We start from the raw sequence: 22,963 nt of genomic DNA, 5'->3' as shown, positions 1-22,963 counted from the left end.
CCCAAAAAGTTACAAGTCCATGATTGTCATGAATCATTCTTAAAAAGGGACCACAGGTGCTTGACTGCTTTACTCTCAAATTAGAAATCTTTTATGGGCAAAGCACTTCAGTGAATCAGACATTTGTCAACAGATATTTTTATTGTAGAAGATTCTTGATTAGTATGGGTGTCAGGGGTTATGGGAAAAAGGCGGGAGAATGGGGTTGAGAGGGAGAGATGGATCGACCATGATTAAATGGCGGAGTGGACTTGATGGGCTGAATGGCCTAATTCGGCTCCTATCACTTATGAACATGCTCAACAGAGTAAAATAAATTGTAAAAGAAGGGTCTTGACCCGAAACGTCGCCTATTTCCTTCGCTCCATAGATGCTGCCTTACCCGCTGAGTTTTTCCAGAATTTTTGTCTACCATGTAAAACACTAGAATAGTTTATGGTTACTTTAAAAAAAAAATCATTTTTGGCCATTCATTAAAAGTTCACTGGAAATGAAAATTAAAATTCACCCCCCCCCCCCCCCCCCTTTACATCATGCAACCAGATTCCCATCCTAAACTGTAAATCTGATATTTTGAATTACAAAGTGTTTATGTGGTTTGATTCTGCATTTTAAAACCTGATGGAGCAATAGGATTGTGAATTATAATTGAAACTATTGCATTTCTACTTCTAGACTGGATTGTCAAAATGGCACCGAAGAAAAAAAGTACCAAAAAAAATAAAAGTGAGAAGAATGAATTACCAAAAATAAGCATTGTTGAGGAAACAACTATTGATATTGACCAACTAAACCACCTTAACACTCTCTTTGATAGTGGATCAAATGGATTTCGATGTACAGCCACAGAAATCTCCAATCCCAACCATGGCTCATTCATCTTGGAGGAAATCAGCAGGATGCGCCAGGAGAGACTCCTTTCTGATCTCACACTATCCACTAAAAACAAATCCTATTATGTCCATAAAGTGGTGATGGCAGCTTGCAGTGATTACTTTCGCAACATGTTAAAGAAAGATCCATCTGTTCAAAGTGTAGATGTCAATGATGTATCAGCTTTAGGGTTGGCCACCGTCATAACCTACGCCTACACAGGGACACTCAGTTTGTCTCTTTATACCATCGGATGCACCATTGCTACCGCCACTCAATTCCAAATGTATACCTTGATCAACATGTGCACTGACTTCCTTGTTCAAGAAATTAATGTAGAAAACTGCATGTATATCTCAAACATTGCTGGAACATATGGACTTAACCAGGTTAAAGAGTCAGTGAGGAAATTCATCCGTGAAAATTTCTTGGAGTTTTCAGAGAATGATCAATTTATGAAGCTGACTTATGACCAAATTAGTGACTTGTTAATGGACGATTGTCTTCAACTGCCCTCTGAGCTCACTGCTTTCCAAGTTGCAATGAAGTGGTTGCAATTCGACTCCAAGAGGGTGAAGCAGGCAGCTGATTTGTTGAGTAATATCAGATTTGGTACCATTTCAGCTCATGATCTGGTCAGTCATGTTCAACCTATCCCATGTATGATGAAAGATCCAGATTGCCATCGACTCCTAGTTAATGCCATGAACTACCATCTCCTGCCTCATCAACAGAATAGGATGCAGTCTAGAAGAACAAAGCTGAGAGGAGGACAGAAGGCACTGGTAACCGTGGGTGGTCGACCAGCCTTGACTGAGAAGGCTTTGAGCAGAGAAATCTTATACCGAGACCCTGAAAATGGATGGAACAAACTTGCAGAAATGCCAGCCAAAAGCTTCAATCAATGTGTTGTGGTAATGGATGGCTTCTTATACATGGCTGGTGGTGAAGATCAAAATGATGCTCGAAACCAGGCTAAGCATGCTGTCAGCAATTTAAGCAGGTAAACATCACTTTTTATCCTATGGAATATGTTAGTGCATAGGGTTTTAAAGCTTTGAAAAATAAGGATTGAGCTTTTCGCAATAGAAGAATTTACATGCAAAATTACACCTTGTATGGGGTAGATCGGTCCAGCACGGGAACCTAACTGAAGCTTGAACTCAGGATTAGATGAAAAGTTATACTTTATAATTTACGAACCTATCTCCAATGATGTATTATTAGTAAATTATTCCATTCATTTTTTATCATGCCATTTGTTTTGTTTTTCTTTCTCTCTTACTCCCTATCTATAAAAAAAAACTAGAAGCAAAATCAATCCACAACTGATAATATTAATAATGTACAACTGATATACATGAAATGTTTTTACCATAATATATTTTTTTTAATTAAAAAAAATTACATCTTTTATATTCTCAGGATATTTTTAAATACATTACAGCCAATGCGATAATTAATTTTGCACATCTAAACACAAATGGGATAAATTCTCAATCTGCCAACAATCAAATTGCAAGAACTATTAGTGTTAAGATTCTCTGGAGGAAGAGAAACCAAGCTGAGGTTGAATAAAAGGATGAACATTGCCATAATTATAATTGAAAGTCATCCTTCTCTTGGAAGCTTGTTGCTTTATTGATTAATAAATCATCTTTATATTCTGATTTAAATACTTCAAATACCCCGATTTAACATTTCCACTGTACCTCTCTGGAACTCCAGCTGCAATTAAACAACTTAGACCACTATCTCTATTTCTGTTGGTGGAGTTACGGCACATTGCAAGAAAGCATAATGCAATACACAGATTTTTAATGTACTGTTTTTAAATGTAAAGGATTCATAAAATACAAAAGTCATTGACATCCTAGTTTCAAATCTGATAGGTAAAGTTATCTAAGTACTGAAAGGTTTGTATTTTAAAGGTTTTAAGTGCAGTACCACTGACATTAAATAAAACACCAGGGATTGGTTAGGATTTAAATGTATAAGACTAAAAACCGGATGGTATTCTATTAGACACCAAAGGACAATATTTCCATGCTTGTTGGGGATTTTTGGAATGCTCCCAACTTTCCCCATGAGGTTCCTGCAGCAATATTCTGGACTTTTATGAGAATTTGCATGCTTTTGTTTAATCTTTGGGTAATTCCAGGGCTAATGCAGGCTGTTAAATCGGGGTATTTGAAGTATTTAAATCAGAATATAAAGATGATTTATTAATCAATAAAGCAACAAGCTTCCAAGAGAAGGATGACTTTCAATTATAATTATGGCAATGTTCATCCTTTTATTCATCTGAATTTCATGCTTCCTAATAAAACTGTTGTAGATGTAACTTTTTAATCCCTTCACCATCATTTGTTTAATGCAGTTGGTAGTATCGTTCTGAGTCAAAAAGCTTGATGTTTCAAACTATTTCTGATTTGAATATTCTGTGTTTTTGGAGGTACTGTTTTTCAGAGGAAAACTTAAACTGTGGCTCCATCTGTAAATGAGGTTGATGCAAAAAATTGCTGTTATTTTATTTTATTTTATAAAACTGGCCAATAGTCAGTTCTCAACCAGCATTAACAAAAATGAGATTATCTGGATAGTCTCAGATTGCTGAGTTTTGGACACTCCTGTGAACTGTTGAATTCCTTGCAGGGATGACTACAGGACAATAACAAGTTATTTGGGATATTGGAATCATGAACTGTCTGTTTCAAAAAATGCATATCTTTAGATACATCCCAGATACATAATGTACCATACAAGCACATTTCATTTCAGAGTCACTAAAAGTCTTGCTGCTCACTGTAAGCAACTGGCTAAAACTCTTTCTTCCATTAAACCTGTGAGAACAACCAAGGCATAATTAATATAAGTAAAATTGGTCTGTCTTTCACCATCTCAAGACATACCAATAAAGTACTTCCTTAATAAGCAGTCATTTTAATGTATCAGTTAAATTATAAATGGTAACAAAGGGAGTCAAATAGAAATACTCCTTGGTCTATTTCTTATAGCATACCTGACATTAATTGATAGAAATTGTTATATAAATCTATCTCTTATTATCTTTACTGCATGTGTAGTGTAGTGGATAGCTACCAACACGCATCTTGTTATATGTAAGAAAGAACTGCAGATGCTGGTAAAATTGATGGTAGACACAAAATGCTGGAGTAACTCAGCGGGTGAGGCAGCATCTATGGAGAGAAGGAATGGGCGACGTTTCGGGTCAAGACCCTTCTTCAGACTGATGACAGGGGAGAGGGTGGGACAAAGATAGAATGCAGGCGGAGACAGTAAGACTAGAGGGAGAACTGGGAAGGGGAAAGGGAGGAGAGAAAAGTTAGAGAAGTCAATGTTCACACCGCTGGGGTGTAAACTACCCAAGCAAAATATAAGGTGTTGTTCCTCCAATTTGCGCTGGGCCTCACTCTGACAATGGAGGAGGCCCAAGACAAAGGTCAGATTGGGAATGGGAGGGGGAGTTGAAGTGCTGGGCCACAGAGAGATCAGATAGGTTAAGACGGACTGAGTGGAGGGTTCAGCGAAACGATCGCCGAGCCTGCACTTGGTCTCGCCGATGTAGAGAAGTTGACACCTGGAACAGCAGATACAGTAGATGAGGTTGGTGGAGGTGTAAGTGAACCTCTGCCTCACCTGGAAAGACTGTTTAGGTCCTTGGATGGAGTCGAGGGAGGAGGTAAAGGGACAGGTATTGCATCTCCTGCGGTTGCAGTGGAAAGTACCTGGGGAAGGGGTGGTTTGGGTGGGAAGGGACGAGTTGACTAGGGAGTTACGGAGGGAACAGTCTCTGCGGAAAGCAAAAAGGAGTGGAGATGGGAAAATGTGGCCAATAGTGGGATCCCTTTGGAGGTGGCGGACATTGACTTCACTAACCAGATAGCCCTTGCATTCTCTCACCTCCCCTTCCCCTTCCCAGTTCTCCCTCTAGTCTTACTGTCTCCGCCTGCATTCTATCTTTGTCCCGCCCCCTCCCCTGACATCAGTCTGAAGACGGGTCTCGACCCTAAACGTTGCCCGCATGCATCTTGTTATTACTTGTTTACCAATTAATGTGCAAAAATCAAGAATCTTATTAAATCATGAGCATGATCTGGTCTTTCCAAAAATGGAAAGATGCATTGATTTTCCTTTAATGTCTTTTTCAGATATGACCCTCGTTTCAACAGTTGGTTTCACCTCTCCAGCATGCTCCAGATGCGAACTCACTTCAGCATGTGCTCCTATAACGGCCTTCTTTTTGCCTTGGGAGGTCGGAATTTAGAAGGTCCCCTCGCATCGGTGGAATGCTACATCCCTTCCACCAACCAGTGGCAGATGAAGGCTCCGATGGATATCGCCCGCTGCTGCCATGCTTCTGCATTGAATGACGGCCAGATCCTGGTATCTGGTGGCTACATCAACAATGGCTATTCTCGCACAGTTTGCACCTACGACCCTACAGCAGACGTGTGGAAAAACCGCAGCAGCCTGAGCACCCCCAGAGGCTGGCACTGTTCCGTTACCCTCAGTGATTGCACCTATGTGATGGGTGGTAGTCAGCTTGGGCCACACGGTGAGCGAGTCGATGTGTTAACGATTGAACGCTACACTGCCTACAATGGCCAGTGGAGCTACGTGGCGCCTCTGTCGATTGGCGTGAGCACAGCCGGGGCAACGACCCTGAATGACAGAATCTATCTAGTCGGAGGGTGGAACGAAAGTACAAAGAAGTACAAGAATTGTATCCAAGTCTACAATCCCGATCTGAATGAATGGATCGAGGAAGATGAGCTGCCAGAAGCCACCGTGGGCGTCTCTTGCTGCACCATCATGTTACCTAACAACAAACTTCGAGATTCCAGAGCTAGTTCCGTTGCATCTGCAGCAATCAGTATCTGATGAGCGTCATATTTTTAATGTGAAACCCCCCCCCTAATACCACCCGTGTTCAAAATCCACTCAAGAATCCAAACCCTGGTGTCCCATTCTTTGAATATTGATTCTATCTGAGATCAGCCAGAAGCAGCGGGTGGATCTGTCTTATGACACACAAGGCTCATCTGTACAAATGTGTTTGACGAATCTTTCTACCACTCCAATTTCAGCCTTAACCTTAATCTACAAAGTGAATTGCAGAGATCTTTTTATTCTCAATTCAAGAAAACTTTCGTCAAATGTATGTACTGTGAGTAGCCAACAAATATCCATTGAACAAAATGAAATGGTTCATTCTCCGCAGAGTCCTACAAGACACAGTTCCACATGAACAGCTACTATCAAATGTATTATTTGATTCTGTTATGAAATATAAGTGAAGAATGGATCAATTTTTACTTCTGGAATTCGAACTCAGTAAAGTTGCATCAATATTAACCAACCCGAGTCTGGAAGAGCCCACAAAATGTAGAATGCGTTTAAAACATACGATTATGTCTCCAATTTGGAAGTCAGATAAAGAACATCCATGTCAATTCTATTCTCCCTTTTTATCATCTCTGAGATAGCGAACGTTTGTACCCAGAAGGTAAGGTCTTAACTTCTATTGATTAGTGATGGCCGTTCCTCTCCCAAAACCTTTAAATGGTTTTGGTGAACATTTAACAGTGTTTAGATAACGCTCTGGTAACAGTCGAAACAACTGTGAAGGCGTAGAGGTTCCACTTCTGTTGATCATTTAAATTTTTCATACAAACGTCAAAGACTGCTATGAAAGGTCAACAATTTTAAATTTATTGTTCGGGCTTACAGAGTTGATTTTAAAAGGGCAACATTGAAACATTATAATTACATTACTGGTTGTGCGAATGTCAAAAACTGTCGAGTTTGATCATCTTTGCAATAAAAGTAAAGGCTGCGAAAAAGCATTAATATTTGAAATCAACCGAGTAACGTTAGTTTTCAAAACGTAGAATTTATATATTAAGAAGAGAAGGTATGTTGTAATTCCAGAGTTTATGGGAGACAGGATGCCCTAAATCACTTCCTAAAGCATGTTTTAAACTATAAAGTGAGAAAAAATTGAGAAAACAGATGTTTGGATCAAATGGTTCAGATGTTATCTGCACCTTCATTTTTATACTTCCCTCTCCCAACTAAATTGAAATTAATTTTCCTTCTCCTTTAATTTTTTTTTAAAGTGTTAAAATCGATTTGATTTCCTTGGTGGAAATGATAATAATCCATTTCAAAAAGACAAGTCACAAATCAAAGTACTGGAAATACACAGCAGGTGGTGTGGCAGTGGAGAGAGAAAAATAAAGGTAGTCTTTAAGGTCTTCTTCAGAATTAGGAAAACATTGGTTTACGTTAAGAAACGGGAGGAGCGGATTGGAGAAAACAAAGTGGATATTTGTGATAGGGTGGAGACAGGGTTGGTCTATTGATGCAATGTTTTCCAAAGCCATCAACATTAATAGATATGAATGAGAGCTGTTAAGAGTGAGAGAGGAGAAAACAAACCTGGTGCTGCGATTACAGAACATTTGCTGGAAATTATGCCAAAGTTGGTGACTTTGCATCAGAACCGGTCAGTTTTCATATAAACAGGATAGGCAGGATATCTGATATTCTTGAATTCACTGTTGAGCCCTGCCCATTGTTATATGTCAAAATAGAAGAGGAATTCCATTGTGCAATCATTCTCTGGGCTCCATTGAAATGGTACAGGAAGTCAAAGGCAGAAAGATGAGAGTAAAAATTAAAGTGACAGGTAACTTTGAACTTTAACCTCCTCCACTTTTTCCAATGAAGCCCAAAATAAGCTCAAGGAACAAAACCTAATTTTCTTCCTAGCCATATTGCTTTCCTTGGAGCTCAACATGGAGTTCAATGTTTTAGATAACCAGCGTTTCCTACTTGTATCAGAACTGGGCAGTTCAGATGCTGTCTGATCTGCTGAATACTTCCAGCAATCTTTGGTTGTTCTGCATCTCACAATTCTAGCATGCATTTTATTCTCTCTCCTCAACCTTCCTCAATCATCTATTAACTTAATGGCTTCATTATTTCAACTGTACAACCTTGCCTTCAACCTATCACAGATATTCCCTTTTTCTCTCTAAATCCCCCTACACCTTAACTTAAAACAAATCAATTTCTCACTTTTCCAGTTCTGACAAAGGGTTATTAACCCAAAACAGTGAATGATTTCCCTCTCTTCTCAGGTGGTGACTGACCCGCTGAGTATTTCCAGCATTTTCTTTTTATTTCAGATTTCCATTATCTGCAAGGTTTGACTGTCAAGATACAGGATAAATTAAGAATTGGGAGAGAAAAAGTTACATACCTGTAGTGTTAATCCAGCCTTCCTGTATCCACTGCTGCTTCTAAACCTGATGGGTGTTTGCAGTATTTTACTTGTAATTATGAATTGAAATATAAAAATAGGCAGGATGGGAGATCAAAACAGCCATCTCACTAAATCAACATCAAGTATAGAGAATTGTGCCCACATTGAACTGCTCTTTTTTTTTAATTGAATTCTGTAAATAATAATGAGGATTGAGCTGAAGAATTAGTCCCAGGGTAGAAATAAAATGAAATGTAGCCATAGAGCAAAATAGAAAGTTAACTGGCTGATTCAGATAGCACAAGAACAAAGGAATCAGAAGGTGGAGTAAACTAACTGTACATGTTTAACATTACTGATGCCACTATTGCACCCAGATAGGATAAAGGACAACTCATGAATAAAAATGAGGGACACATGGTTCCTGAGGTTGAGCAATAGTGAGTTCAAAACATCAGATCAATTATGTAGCAAATTAAATACTATTCATCAGGTTACAAATTTAAGATAAAGACTCTTAAATTTGCTTTAGTGAAATTACTGGCTCACAGCAAAATATAACACAAAATGCAAAATAATTAATAAATAATTTGGGCGGCACAGTGACACAGCAGTAGAGTTGCTGCCTTACAGCACCAGAGACTGATCCTGACTGCGGGTGCTGTCTGTACGTTTTCTGTGACTGCGTGGGTTTTCTCCGGGTGCTCCGGTTTCCTCCCACATTCCAAACACGTACAGATTTGTAGCTTAATTGGCTGCTGTGAGAATTGTAAATTGTCCCGAGTATGTAGGATAGTGTTAGTGTACGGGGTGATCGTTAGTTGACGCGGTGGGGCTGAAGGGCCTATTTCCGCACCATATCTCTAAACTAAAGAAAGATTAATTATAGGAAGGGGGAAAAAATGATAGGACCTACCATGTTCTGTTTGCAATAATCGAGAAGAGATGTAAATACCAACGGTGGCAAAGGCGTGAGCGTGGTCTAACCCCCTCCATTAAAATGCAGAAAAGAAGACAAAATCAAGTCTAAAATTTAGTATATTTTAGACACAAAAAGAAAGTATAGCTAATAGCACAGAGCATACTTAAAAATAAAAAGGATTTGCATTGGTTCAGAATTTCCTGGGAGTTGCAAGTTATTCACCAGTTTGCCCCTGCCACAAGAGGTGCAAGAAAGAACTGCAGATGCTGGTTAAAATTGAAGGTAGACACAAAATGCTGGTGTAACTCAGCGGGACAGGCAGCATCTCTGGAGAGAAGGAATGTGCGACGTTTCGGGTCGAGACCAGTCTGAAGAAGGGTCTCGACCCGAAACGTCGCCCATTCGTTCCTTCTCCCCAGAGATGCTGCCTTTCCCGCTGAGTTACTCCAGCAATTTGTGTTTTCCCTGCCACACGAGTTCTTGCATGGCTTGCTCCTATTTTCTAGAAGAGAATCCCCAGCGAGAACCTCCTTGCCTGATCCAACCAAAAATCCTAGATACATTGACATTAAAAAAAAGACTTAAACCAAGGATGAAACCTATTAAATTCAAAAATATAAAATACCTGAAACTTGCCTCTCTATTTGAAATGAATGGAGTCATTGTGGGCAAATTTTCTAGTATAACGGAGGAAACTGCAGGAAGTTTATACTTCACTGCCAGACTCCATGGCAACTCCAACGTCAGCACTTTTGGAAATGACAACAGCCAAATCCTGTCAGGAAGTTTGGGGACTTCCGTCATATTAAAACATAGCAAAAGTCTCGAACATCCTGACAGTTCTGTGGGGAAAAAGGCACATGTTATCTATAGAACAAAAATTGTATGGCCTTTATTGATCCTAAATTTGCTTTAAACTTGTAATATAATTGAATTTCAAATTTACTTGCTAACAACTGTAATTTCTGTATGGATCTCAAAAACAAAAGAAAATGGTCAGAACTGTGCTGGTGGAGAAAAGCCTTTCTGTTGATTTTAGGAAAAGGCAAGAGACTTTAGAAAGATGATAGTGATGTTAATGGAATCTTGAGCAGTTTTAAGATGTTGCATTTAAAATGTTGAACTTAATGTAAAGGAATAAGAAAAGTCACTGAAAAGGGTGATCATGGTTTACGTGTTTATGAAAGCTAACACCCAGAGTGTTTTTAAAAGGCAATCCAGTTGATACTATTTGTTTTACCAAAGAAGTTACAGACATTTCAAATAACCATGCCATATATAACAAAAACAGTAGATTGGTCAATATCAATTTATTGTATATCATTGAAAATGTAATTCATTACACTTCAGTTTCTAAATTATAAAATATATATACTATGTTGGAAATTGCCAGGGGGTTTGGGTTTCTCAGAAATTAAACAGGTTGGGGGAGAAATGGTATAAATAACTACTGTATATCACATTCAGTAACAAACTCAGATTTAACCTACTGAGACCCAGTCAAAGCTTGGCTGTGGCCTTCAAGAATCAGGTATGTGCAGAATAGAACAATGCAGGTATCAGTAAGGTAACGGAACAATATCTATTCTAGGTGTTACCACAATTTCCTATTGCCACCATATTAATTCAGAACATTGGGGCATTACCAACTATGAGATAAAATGATTATGGATCAAATGCACAGGATAACATGATTACACCCTGACGGTTGCATAATTGATTTCCTAATTTTAGAAATGAGAAGATTTAAATTGAAATCTCATTTGAACAAAAATAGGGTGACAATTCAGAAAACCATTGTAGGAACCTCTCCCCTCCCCCTCAAATAACAAAACAATATTCAACACGATTGAATGGAATGGTATAATATATTCAAATTAAGGTCCATTTATCTAAACTACACATTTCCCCAGAAAGAATCAATTCCATTCTTTGTATTATACTGGTAGAAGGTTGGTGACGAAAGATAAAGGTTTTGTGAACAATAGCGAAAATAACAAAGGGTTGTTGAATTTAAAAGAAAATTGCCTAATCCATTACAGAAATGTCAGTTTCCTTTCATAGCGTCATAATATGTCATAAATCATTATTTACTGTTTGTGTGAATAAAATATTTAAATGATAAACATTGTGCATTCATTGTATTTGTCAATTCCCGAGTTTTTGATAGATTTTTACACAACGCAATACCATACTATTAAAAGTATCTTAATTAGGCAACAGATTGAAATGAAACACTCTTAAATTCTCAGCAAGATTAATCAACATGGTATAGATTAAAAAGTATTGGGAACTCTCATAACAGTGTAATTAACATTTCGGTTGTGCACTGTTAGAATCGAACGTTACTGATAGCAGTATCCTTTAAACGGGTGTAGATAAAAAACCATTGCTAGAAGGCGTAATGAGACAATAAAAAACACAGGGGGAAAACTCAAAAGAAGTGTGTGTAAAAGAGAAATGAATGCACAAAAATCTAGGAAAATAGAGCCAGTTCAGGATAGGAAAAATTAAGGATGATATCAGGGAGTGTAGACTACAGACAGCACAATTTCCCATCTGAGGCCTTCTGAAGCAGTTCCTATCCTCATTCCAAGCACCATACTAATAATATATATATATATATATTGCATCTTATGTGTCCATCTGTTTTATAAAACTCTCTCTTCCCACAAGTTTATTTTATTTCCCATTTATGCCTTCTTAAATATAGATCTTCATATCTTCAGTTAAGACAACAATAAACGTATGACACCACACTAAACCCAACAGAGGAGGGAGAGGGCTGCAGAGGGAAGGAGGAAATAATCCATTTGCTACCTAGTGATTTCAGCTGACAAGATAATTCAAAGACTCCTATTCCTAGTGGACAAGAATAAGAACAGTGTAGCCACTACTAGGAAATCTACTTAAGTGTTTAGGCTTATATTTCAAAAAATGAGCATTTGGATGAGGAATTGTTTGATGGCATTAACCATATGCACATGACAAGACATGCAGGGCTGCTGAGGTAAACTTTAGGATAGCACTTACCAAAATGTGATAAATGACCCATTACTAGACATGGTAATGTATACATTTGACGCATATAGATAATGTAAACCAGTAATACATATGACAGTAAACATTCTGTCCAATCCAAGTTACAATAATACTCAGTAGACTAAAAACAAACAGATAATGCGTTAGATTTTCTTTTCTTTATTGATAGTTGCAAACACATTTATTTTCCTGGGAGAATGATTCCATCATACTGCAAAGAAAGAGGGAAGTGAAATGTTGTAGATACAAATTGCAATTAGCAAAGACAATCCAAACCAATGAATTTTATATTTAAAGTTAAGGTACCTTCTGCTGAAACCAGCGCATGGCCTCCTCCTTGCTGATCCTGTGTTTAGCTCCAATGCGGCCACGTTTACGCTTTTTATCTGCAATGCTGAAGCCTGGTCTACCCAGAACCTACAACACAAGGAAGGACAGGAGTCACACCAAAAGCAGTGCACATGCCAAAGGGAAAGTTCTCCATACCAATGCTGTCAATAATAAAATTATGTAAATCTGTCAGGAATGGACATTCTGGGGTAGTGGAAAACTACAAAAATGGAGGGTTTAGTTAAGCGATTAAGCACCAACAATTTACGTTGGTAAATAAAGGTCCTCTGGAAGACTAAAGCTGGTGAAGTGAGGGAAGAGCAAAAATGAATACATATAGTGAATGGGAAAATTGCATTGAACACATAGACATCTGAGGTAGTGCAGGAAAAATGGAGAAAGAGCAAGGAATTATTTTCGGTAAAATAAAGACAAATTAGAGGTAGTAGAATGGAAAAAGCAAATACATTTTAAGATAAGGCTAAAATGTAATAATAAACAGACTAAATGAAAATTAAGGGTTCAATTGCAGATACCATCAAATTTGGAGAAGTGGGTCTCTGCTCATTCCTAAACTAAGATACCAGAACAAGTTTTTATTGATAATACTTAAACCAGAAATTATCCAAAATTAAACATAAACTCTACATTGAATTCTTATTATTTGATCTATAATCAGGAATGACATTGGTAACCAATTTCAGTTGCCACTTGCTGTCTTTAGTCACAAGTGTGGTTCAGAAATTGACTGGAAAAAATATTTCAATGTAGCACATTAATAGATTAATTAATTAATTAATTTTCTATTGGAATAATAGGAATTTATCAAAGGTTGTGAATTTCATGAATAAAGAGGAAGATAAATTATTTAAAAGCTAATGAAGTATCAGCCAGCGTTAGTTGAATGTACACGATTTGGAAAGGATGAACTAGAAAATGGGTAGTTGAAAGCCAAATTAGATTTTTGTAACAGATCTTTAAAAACATAAGAAATGACATGCACAGGAAAGACCCAAAATGTTGTCAATAAAAGGTTAAGGACAATCCAGAAGGTGGTTTCAGATCTAAGGGCTTTTGAAATGGATGGTTAATCAGAAGAAATTACATTTTTATCTGATAAGCACGAACAACATGTTTTCAACATATTATTAAAATATTAACATGAATGGTTACCAAGAGAATCTGTAATTCAAGAACTGTGCAAGTATTTAAGAAAATTTCAATACAAATACAATAGGAAACAGGAATAGGTTTACAGGTTTAGTTGAGGAAAAACACAGACAATATTTTGTGTTCATACTTTCTTTCAGTAGGATCCAGAGGGCACTTGCAGGAGGATGTCTGCCTTCACTGTCGTTTTCAGCTTGCTCCGCCAACATGTCCTGCAACCATCATCCAGAGTCTCCCCAAATGTTATTAAGAACAGATACATTTGTATGCCTTGACAACAAATTATGACTCAAACTATTTCAAAGTTGTGAATAGCCTCATTGTCATTTGGATGTGCGCTATTAACAGAATATCACCCAGTAGTACAGCATACTCTAATCAATTTAAAAATATTTGAATATATTCCATTCTCCCATCAAATGTCACTCACTGTTGGTTGTATAAAAATAAGAGAATATCTTACAATGTTTTAAACATTTTACCTACTCTTTAACAGCCAGTCTAAGTATTCATTTCAGTATTTATGTTCGCATATGGATCCCCCACTGAATGTTGCAAGTCCAAAAATTACAGTTTGAATACCAGCAATCAAGATAACTGTGGATGAACTGCAAGTTCTTCACAGCATGATGTTCATACATAACTTAACCTAAATCTAACAACATAGGTTATTTTACTCTCGCATGTTAACCAAATCCCCCCCCCCCCCCAGCTATTGGAAATTAAAAAAACAATAGTTCTGCATTGGTTAGTGGATCTTTTTATTTATTACTTTCTTGTGGTTTATTTTTACTTACTTTGTTGACAGCAGCACTGAAAGTGACCTGGTAACAGAGGTCGTAGGTCCGGAATCGATGAAGCTGAGCTGGAAAGAATGTCTTGCAATGGGGAAATACAGTGCCCTCCATAATGTTTGGGACTAAGACCCATCATTTATTTATTTGCCTCTGTACTCCACAATTTGAAATTTGTAATAGAAAAATATCATATGTGGTTAAAGTGCACATTATCAGATTTTATTAAAGGCCATTTTTATACATTTTGGTTTCACCATGTAGAAATTACAGCTGTGTTTATACATAGTCCCCCCATTTCAGGGCACCATAATATTTGGGACACATGGCTTCACAGGCATCTGTAATTGCTCAGGTGTGTTTAATTGCCTCCTTAATGCAGGTATAAGAGAGCTCTCAGCACCTAGTCTTTCCTCCAGTCTTTCCATCACATTTGGAAACTTTTATTGCTGTTTATCAACATGAGGATCAAAGTAGTGCCAATGAAAGTCAAGAAGCCATTATGAGACTGAGAAACAAGAATAAAACTGTAAGAGACATCAGCTAAACCTTAGGCTTACCAGAATCAACTGTTTGGAACATCATTAAGAAGAAAGAGTGCACTGGTGAGCTAACTATTCGCAAAGGGACTGGTAGGCATAGGAAGACCTCCACAGCTGATGACAGAAGAATTATCTCTAAAATAAAGAAACACCTGTCTGACAGATCAGAAACACTCTTCAGGAGTCAGGTGTGGATATGTCAATGACCACTGTCCGCAGAAGACTTCATGAACAGAAATACAGAGGCTACACTGCAAGATGCAAACCACTGATTAGCTGCAAAAATAGGTTGGCCAGGTTACAGTTTGCCAAGAAGTAATGAAAAGAGCAACCACAGTTCTGGAAAAAGGTCATGTGGACAGATGAGATGAAGATTAACATATCAGAGTGATGGCAAGAGCAAAGTATGGAGGAGAGAAGGAACTGCCCAAGATCCAAAGCATATCATCTCATCTGTGATTGGGGTTTATGGCCTGGGCATGTATGGCTGCTGAAGGAACTGGCTCACTTATCTTCATTGATGATACAACTGCTGATGGTAGTAGCACAATGAATTCTGAAATGTAAAGACACATCCTATATGCTCAAGTTCAAACAAATGCCTCAAAACTCATTGGCCGGCAGTTCATTCTACAGCAAGACAATGATCCCAAACATACTGCTAAAGTTCAAAAATGGTCAATTCTTGAGTTGCCAAGTCAATCATCCGATCTGAACTCAATTGAGCACGTCTTTTATATGCTGAAGAGAAAACTGAAGGGGACTAACCCCAAAACAAGCATAAGCTAAAGATGGCTGCATCTTGGCAGAGCATCACCAGAGAAGACACCCAGGAACTGGTGATGTCCATGAATCGCAGACTTCAAGCAGCGATTGTATGCAAAGGATATGAAACAAAATACTAAACATGACTACTTTTATTGATATGACATTGCTGTGTCCCACACATTATGGTGCTCTGAAATGGGGGGAACTATGTATAAACACTGCTGTAATTTCTACATGGTGAAACCAAAATGTATAAAAATGGCCTTTATTAAAATCTGACAATGTGCACTTTAACCACGTGTGATTTTTTCAATTACAAATCCCAAATTGTGGAGTACAGAGGCAAATAAATAAATGATGGGCCTTTATTATGGAGGGCAGTGTAGATTTGTGTAGTATATCAAAAACCACATTGTCTCAAAAGGCAGCTACATAATAGAACGCACATACCACATAGAAGTCCAAACCATAGATACCAATGCTTGGGTCATACTTGATACCCAAATCAATATGCTCCTGAATGCCAAAGCCAAAGTTGCCAGTGTCGGAGAAGTTGTTTTTCCTCAACTCATATTCACGAACCTGCAGGCAAAAATAAATAAATTTACAGAAAAACATTAGAGCGTCATCCAAGGTTTCATTTTCACTTTATAAAATCAATAATTAAATGACAAATATAAGATACTTAGATACTTCTGGAAAAAGTAAAAGAAAATGATTCCTTGAAAAGATGACAAAGATATTTAGGTAGACGACATTGTAGCACGGGTGCTTCATTTAAATCAGAGTATCGAAAAAGTTCAATAGTAACAGAAGAGATATTTTGCAGTAGCAAGTAAAAAGCCTGCATTTTGCACAAAGGGTCATAGTCATAGTTATACAGTGTGGAAACAGGCCCTTTGACCCAACTCTCCCACACCGGCCAACAATGTCCCAGCTACACCAGTCCCACTTGCTTGCACTTGGTCCATATCCCTCCAAACCCGTCTTATCCATGTACCTGTCTAACTGTCTCTTAAGCGATGAGATAGTCCCAGCCTCAACTATCTCCTCTGGCAGCTTGTTCCATACACGCACCACCCTTTGTGTGAAAGAATTACCCTCGGATTTCTATTAAATAGAAGACCATGGCTGGTAATCAGCTTGGAGGGGATGATCGTGTTAAACGCTGAGCTGTAGTCAATGAATAACAGCCTGCCTGACATATGAGTTTTTGTTGTCCAAGTGGTCCAGAGCGGAGTGGAGAGCCAGTAAGATCGCATCCACCGTTGATATGTTGTGGCGGTAAGCGAACTGCAGTGGGTCGAGGTTCTTGTTGAGGTAGGAGTTGATCACCACAGACGTTAGTGCCACTGGTCGATAGTCATTGAGGCATGTCACCTTGCTCTTCTTGGGCACTGGTATTATTGATGCCCCTTTAAAGCAGGTGGGAATCTCAGACCTCAGAAGTGAGAGGTTGAAAATGTCTGTAAAAACTCCAGCCAGTTGGTCAACACAGGTTTTTAGGACACGGCTGGGTATACCATCAGGTCCAGACGCTTTCCGAGGGTACACCGCCTGAAGGATCTTCTTACGTTGGCCTCTGTGACTGTGACTGAAATGCCATCACGGCGAATGGGGGCTCGGGAAGGCACATCAGTGTTCTCCCTACCAAAGCGTGTGTAAAACGCATTGAGCTCGTCAGGGGGTGGTGCTTCACTGACAATTGAGCTGCCTCCAATTGAGCTACAATCTAAATCAAAGATTCTGTGTTAACATTGACCCCAGAATTGAATTGAAGATATGGATAACAAGAATGCCTCAATTGTAATTGCACATAAAAGAATGAGAACCAAATTTACAGTACTATCTCCCATTGACAATTTTTACGACAAATTTCCACTAAAATACTAGTTAAGTTATGTTAGCTCTCATTAGTAGAACAAGTCCACAGCTATACCCCAAACACCAGGCACTCAAAACATGCATTTAGAGGTGTAAATTTGAAGAAAGAGCCAGGCAACTCACACAAAGATACAACCCAATATATGGTTGGACAGATCATGGCCAAAGCATTCTCTTTCCTGCCATTTACTAATTTCACAGAGAAATTATACAAAAAAGTAAAGGGAAATATATCCTTTTACTTTAAAAAGTTCATCCATCCTTTCAAAAAAGTTTAAATGATCTATACAAACCATTATGAATTAAAGTAGAGCAACTTACTTTAAGGCCCTTTTCCAGGATTTCTTCAGCTTTAGCACCACGAACTGTGCAGTGAACAGCAATCTTTTCATTTCTCCTGATACCAAATGATCTCACAGTGTAGCGAGCTGATGGAAGGTAAATTTTACTCAGTGCACTTTAAATCATCAGCAATAATTGTAAGTAACATACAAAGTTTGCAAACTAAGTTGTCCTGCAAGATTTATAAAGCTCAACGCACCTTTGGAAAACACAGGTGTTTGGCCCGTTAGCTGTTCAAGAACTTTGGCAGCTCGAGTAAGTCGATCACCACTTTCACCAACACAGATATTCATACAGAGCTTTCTGATGCGAAGCTCACGCATAGGATTTTCTTTCTTCTCACTCTGGTCCTAAGATAAAGATTTTTTTTTGAAACCAGTATATATTTTGCTATCATTACAAGATTTACTGCTGACCGATATAGCATTAATAATGGCCTCCTCCACCAAAATGTTTTTTTGCGATTTTTGTGCTTCTGTACTTGCCCCACAAAAAGTTACAATAGTAGTGCAAGTACTATGGTATGTAACTAATGGTGAGAACAAATTGTGACTCTTTTCCTGTTGTATGTTAGTATTAGAATGTTCAATCAATGTTTACAACAGAAGAACAAATTCTTCAATTTTACATGTTGCAAATTTCAGAGAATCGGCTTGAACTACAATATTGGCAGGATTGATGTCACTGCTCATTGGTCAAAACAACATTTTGCTGAACTATTTTCTTTAAACATTTTACTAGTATACATCCTAGTAATTTCAAACCACTGAAGCAGTGGTCTTAAAGCAGTTTGCAAAAGTAAAAGGGATCATTTACTTCTGTTATTTTTGTACATTATTTTTTATAAATTATAGGCATCATACCTCACATTAAAAATTGCCTAGTGTTAACTGAAACAGATAAAAACCATTCTCACAGAGGAATCATTTTTAACAAGTTAAACGGTATGATTTCAAGTTGAAGATGTTCTTCAATATTAAAATCTCATCTGATTTCTTGAAAATTAGCTTCACTTATGGGCAAGCTGAATATAAGCTTTTATAAGATTTGAACCTTTCACCGAGAGTCATGGATGAATGAATGAATGAATGAATGAATGAATGAATGAATGAATGAATACGTTTATTGTCATTGCACAATACTGTGCAACGAAATTCCATTACATCTCCTCCGGTTAAAAAAATACAAACACGACAACCATTGACACATATTTACACTTATTAGTAAAATAATAAATAAATATTTTAAAAGAATTAAAAATAATTTGGCGGCATTGCTTGGAATTACATTTTGCTTCCCCAGTGTTCTCTGTTGGAATTAAGCTCTTTTATCGCACATGGGTAGAAACTATTTTTTAGTCTACCGGTGCGAGCCTTCAGAGACCTGAATCGCCTCCCAGAGGGTAGCAGAGTGAAAAGGTGGTTGGCTGGGTCGGATGTGTCCTCCATGATATTTGTGGCCCGGCGCAAGCATCGGGCCCTATATATATCATCCAAGGAGGGCAGTTGAGCGTTTGTAATGCTCTGTGCAGTTTTTATAATTCCCTGCAGCGCCCTCCTCTCAGCCACAGTACAGCTAGCAAACCACACCAGGATTCCATAGGAGAGGATACTTTCCACGGCGCATCGGTAGAAGGACAGCAGCAGCGGCTGTGAGACGTTTGCTCTCCGCAGAGACCTCAGGAAATACAGCCGCTGATGTGACTTCTTCACGAGAGTGACGGTGTTCATTTGCCATTTGAGGTCCTGGGAGATGTTTATTCCCAGGAACTTAAAGCCAGTGACTCTCTCCACCATGTCTCCTTTGATGTATAAGGGAGCAGGTTCCTCTCTCCTCTTCCTCCTGAAGTCGACGACCAGTTATTTTGTCTTTGATGGGTTGAGTACCAGGTTGTTTTTGGTACACCAGACAGTCAGTTTTTGGACTTCATCCCTGTAGGCAGACTCGTCGTTGTTGTTTATCAGTCCCACCACAGTCGTGTCGTCCGCAAACTTGATGATCCTGTTTGTACTGTGTGTTGGTATACAGGGGTTACAGGGTTTCCTTTATTGTCATTCAGACCGAAGTCTGAACGAAATTTCGTGCCTGCAGTCACACATAGCACCTTCTCACTGTGATGGAGGCAAAAGTCTTAGGGCTGCAGTCTCTTCCCTCCTCTTCTCTCTCTGCACTGAGGCGATACCCCACCGGGCGATGTAGCAAACAGTCCCGCGGCTCAAACACCGCGGTCCCGGGGTGGTCGAAGCTGCCGTCCACCAGTCCTGCTGACACAGCCGCTGGCCCGCGGCCGAACCCCGGACTCAGGTCACCGCCGCCAGAACGCCATCCCAGCCACCGGAGCACCGTTCCAGCCCCGAGCCGGATCGCTCTCACGTGAGTACCGTTACTGTCTCAGCCTCGCGCCAGGCCGCCCCGACATGGGCGCCGCTCCTCCCTCGGGCCGGGCAGCCCCGACATGGGCGCCGCTCCTCCCTCGGGCCGGGCAGCCCCGACATGGGCGCCGCTCCTCCCTTGGGCTGGGCTGTCCAAACATGGGCGCCGCTCCTCCCTCGGGCTGGGAGCGCCGCACCTCCCCGAGCTCGGCCACTCCGACGGGAGCACCGTTCCTTCCTCGGACCAGGCCGCCCCCCGGGAGCGTCACAGCCCCTCACGGAAGCCCTGTTCCAGCACCGTCCTCACGAGAGCGAGCCCAGGGTGAGTCCTGGCAGGCTCTGCCTCCTGAGCCTCGAGGTCGCCAGCTCCGCCATTAGGCCTCAGCGCAGACGGAGGCAGAGAAGGGGAATACGACAAAAAAGTCGCATTCCCCCGCAGGGAGAGACAGCAAGCCCCGTTTCAACCCCCCCCCCCCCCCCAAAACACAAACTAAAAAAACAAAAACTGGACTAGCCAAAACGAAATACAGTCATAAGTGTATATTGTATACAAGATGGGACTCAGCACACAACCTTGTGGCGCTCCTGTGCTGAGCGTCAGGACTGGGGAGTAATTGGACCCCATCCTGACAGTCTGTGGGCGGTCTGTTAAAAAGTCCTTAATCCATCCGCATGTGTTTGCATTAACACCCAGATCAGACAGTTTGTCCACCATTCTGCTGGGGATGATGGTATTAAATGCAGAACTAAAATCTACAAATAACATCCTCACATATGAGCCAGGACGCTCCAGATGTGTCAGTGCAGATTGTACAGCTATGTTGATGGCATCCTCCGTTGACCTATTAGCTCTATATGCAAACTGATGCTGATCCAGGGTGGATGGGAGTGAGGACTTAATGTGGGCCAGGACAAGCCGTTCAAAACACTTCATCACCGTTGAAGTGAGAGCAACAGGTCTATAGTCATTCAAGCTGGTAATGGATGTTTTTTTGGGTACAGGCACGATGGTAGCAGTCTTAAAGCATTTAGGGACAGTGCACGTTGACAGAGAGAGGTTAAAGATGTTGCTAAAAACCTCCGCTAACTGGTCTGCACAGTCCCGCAATACTCTCCCTGGGATGCCATCTGGGCCAGCAGCCTTCCTGGGGTTGACCCTGCGGAGTGTTCTTCTGACGTCCTCCGTACTCACAGTGAGTGGCACAGTGAGTGCCAGGTCGTCAGTGCTGGGTGCGGCTGCAGGTGCAGGCTCCGCCTCATTCAGCTCAAAACGGGCGAAAAAGTGGTTGAGCTCCTCAGCTAGCGAGTTGTTACTGCTGCTGATGATCGGCCCCCCCTTGCCCTTGTAGTTTGTGAGTTGCTGAATGCCCTGCCAGACACGCCGAGGGTCCCACTCGTTAAAATACCCCTCTAACCTTCTTCCATAGGCGGTCTTTGCCTCTTTAATGGCTCTCTTTAGTTTAGATCTAGCAGTGCTGTACAATTCATCACTGCCAGATCTAAAGGCTGAGTTGCGTTCCCTCAGCAGTTTCCTGACATCCCTGGTCATCCATGGTTTGTTGTTTGGATAGCACCTGACCTCCCTGTCGACAGTGACGTTGTTGATACAGTTCTGTATATAGAACATGACTGTGGATGTGTATTCTTGTATGTCCTGGTTTGCAAACAGGTTCCACTCGGTGCGCTCAAATCGTTGTTGTATAAAGATAACGCAGACATTTAACACCCAGTGGTCAAACTGAATTTGTGATTTACAACAGGGTTGCACTACAACAGTACTAGAAGGGGTAGGAACGAAATGCAGATGCTGGTTTACACCGAAGATAGACACAAAATGCTGGAGTAATTCAGGAGGACAGGCAACATCTCTGTGGAGAAGGAATGGACGTTTCGGGTCAAGACCCTTCTTCAGTCTGACCCAAAACGTCACCCACTACTTCTCCCCAGAGATGCTGCCTGTCCCGCTGAGATACTTCAGCATTTTGCATCTCGCTGCATTTACTCATTGCATTTACTTATTGATTGACCCAACTTGAGGCTTCACCAAAATGCTTCTTAAATCAACTTTTTGCACCCAGTCGATGACCTGCCTTTAATGTTGTGCAGCCTACAAATGCTGCATTCCACCACTACCACCCCCTCCCAATCCCGGTCCTTTTTTTCCACATTAAAACAAAACCATTCTCCTGGATATAAAGGCACATGACTTGATATGCAGTAGACCTATAACAAAACACACAGGCATTTGTAACCGGCGTTGCTCCTAGCAACAGAGATACTGTCGAGTTATCTCTGGCCTACTTTGGTCTCCACAAGCTACCGGCGAATGAGCTTTTGTTCCACTTATATACAACTAATGCGAGCTAAAATTCCCCTCAAACCCGGATTATCCTTGACATAACAGTAGCGGCGCAAAACCATGCCTTAACTTCCCCTTTTCTTACCGCCATGTTAGTGGAAAGGATGAGTGCGGCAGATTAAAACATTTCTCAGGCCCCGAATGAAGAGGCGCCGAAAAGATGCACAAAAATTCTCCTGGTGCGCAATATACTGACTAGCGCCACCTTTTTAAAGCCAAGAAAATTCACCCGGAGAGTAATAATCTGGCGTTTCACATTCAGCAAAACCTT

The 22,963-nt window shown here is 40.1% G+C and overlaps 2 protein-coding genes and 1 long non-coding RNA gene across 5 annotated transcripts in view; 2 read left to right on the top strand and 1 right to left on the bottom strand.

The window, feature by feature from the left end:
* LOC116988495 (kelch-like protein 31) overlaps positions 1 to 9,177 on the top strand; it is a 17,713-nt gene extending 8,536 nt beyond the window's left edge. Inside the window, exons 2-3 of the mRNA XM_033045259.1 lie at positions 676 to 1,876; positions 5,046 to 9,177. Coding sequence (XP_032901150.1) covers positions 690 to 1,876; positions 5,046 to 5,778 — 1,920 coding nt within the window. The 5' untranslated portion in view covers positions 676 to 689 and the 3' untranslated portion in view covers positions 5,779 to 9,177. The remainder of the gene's footprint in view (positions 1 to 675; positions 1,877 to 5,045) is intronic.
* LOC116988497 overlaps positions 1 to 11,215 on the top strand; it is a 13,902-nt gene extending 2,687 nt beyond the window's left edge. Inside the window, exon 2 of the long non-coding RNA XR_004415964.1 lies at positions 9,596 to 11,215. This is a non-coding gene — a long non-coding RNA (uncharacterized LOC116988497). The remainder of the gene's footprint in view (positions 1 to 9,595) is intronic.
* rpl11 (ribosomal protein L11) lies at positions 10,380 to 22,963 on the bottom strand. 3 transcript variants are annotated; one of them, XR_004415963.1, is made up of 7 exons: positions 22,778 to 22,963; positions 18,161 to 18,311; positions 17,941 to 18,047; positions 16,186 to 16,317; positions 13,762 to 13,843; positions 12,438 to 12,548; positions 12,318 to 12,342 (listed from the first exon to the last, which is right to left on the bottom strand). XR_004415963.1 is itself a non-coding variant. In XM_033045260.1 (6 exons), the coding sequence occupies exons 1-6, from the start codon at positions 22,781 to 22,783 to the stop codon at positions 12,313 to 12,315; spliced, it is 537 nt and encodes a 178-aa protein (XP_032901151.1). In that variant the 5' UTR covers positions 22,784 to 22,958; the 3' UTR covers positions 10,380 to 12,312. The 3 variants fall into 3 exon arrangements, 1 of the variants encoding a protein (XP_032901151.1); XR_004415962.1 differs by having other exon boundaries at positions 13,762 to 13,863; positions 22,778 to 22,962; XM_033045260.1 differs by lacking the exon at positions 13,762 to 13,843 and having other exon boundaries at positions 10,380 to 12,342; positions 22,778 to 22,958.

This window comes from Amblyraja radiata, chromosome 27, assembly GCF_010909765.2.
Source record: "Amblyraja radiata isolate CabotCenter1 chromosome 27, sAmbRad1.1.pri, whole genome shotgun sequence".
In the NCBI taxonomy this organism is placed as follows: Eukaryota; Metazoa; Chordata; class Chondrichthyes; order Rajiformes; family Rajidae; genus Amblyraja; species Amblyraja radiata.
Note: the sequence above shows the minus strand (reverse complement) of the source record. Positions and strands in the feature narration are given on the sequence as shown.

What these genes read in the sequence shown, in the direction of transcription:
- rpl11 (XM_033045260.1), bottom strand. An exon ending in TCCTGGAAAAGGGCCTTAAA is followed by an intron (nt 16,318 to 17,940) that starts GTAAGTTGCTCT and finishes TTTTGCCTGCAG; the next exon opens with GTTCGTGAATATGAGTTGAG. An exon ending in ATGGTTTGGACTTCTATGTG is followed by an intron (nt 12,549 to 16,185) that starts GTATGTGCGTTC and finishes CTTGTGTTGTAG; the next exon opens with GTTCTGGGTAGACCAGGCTT.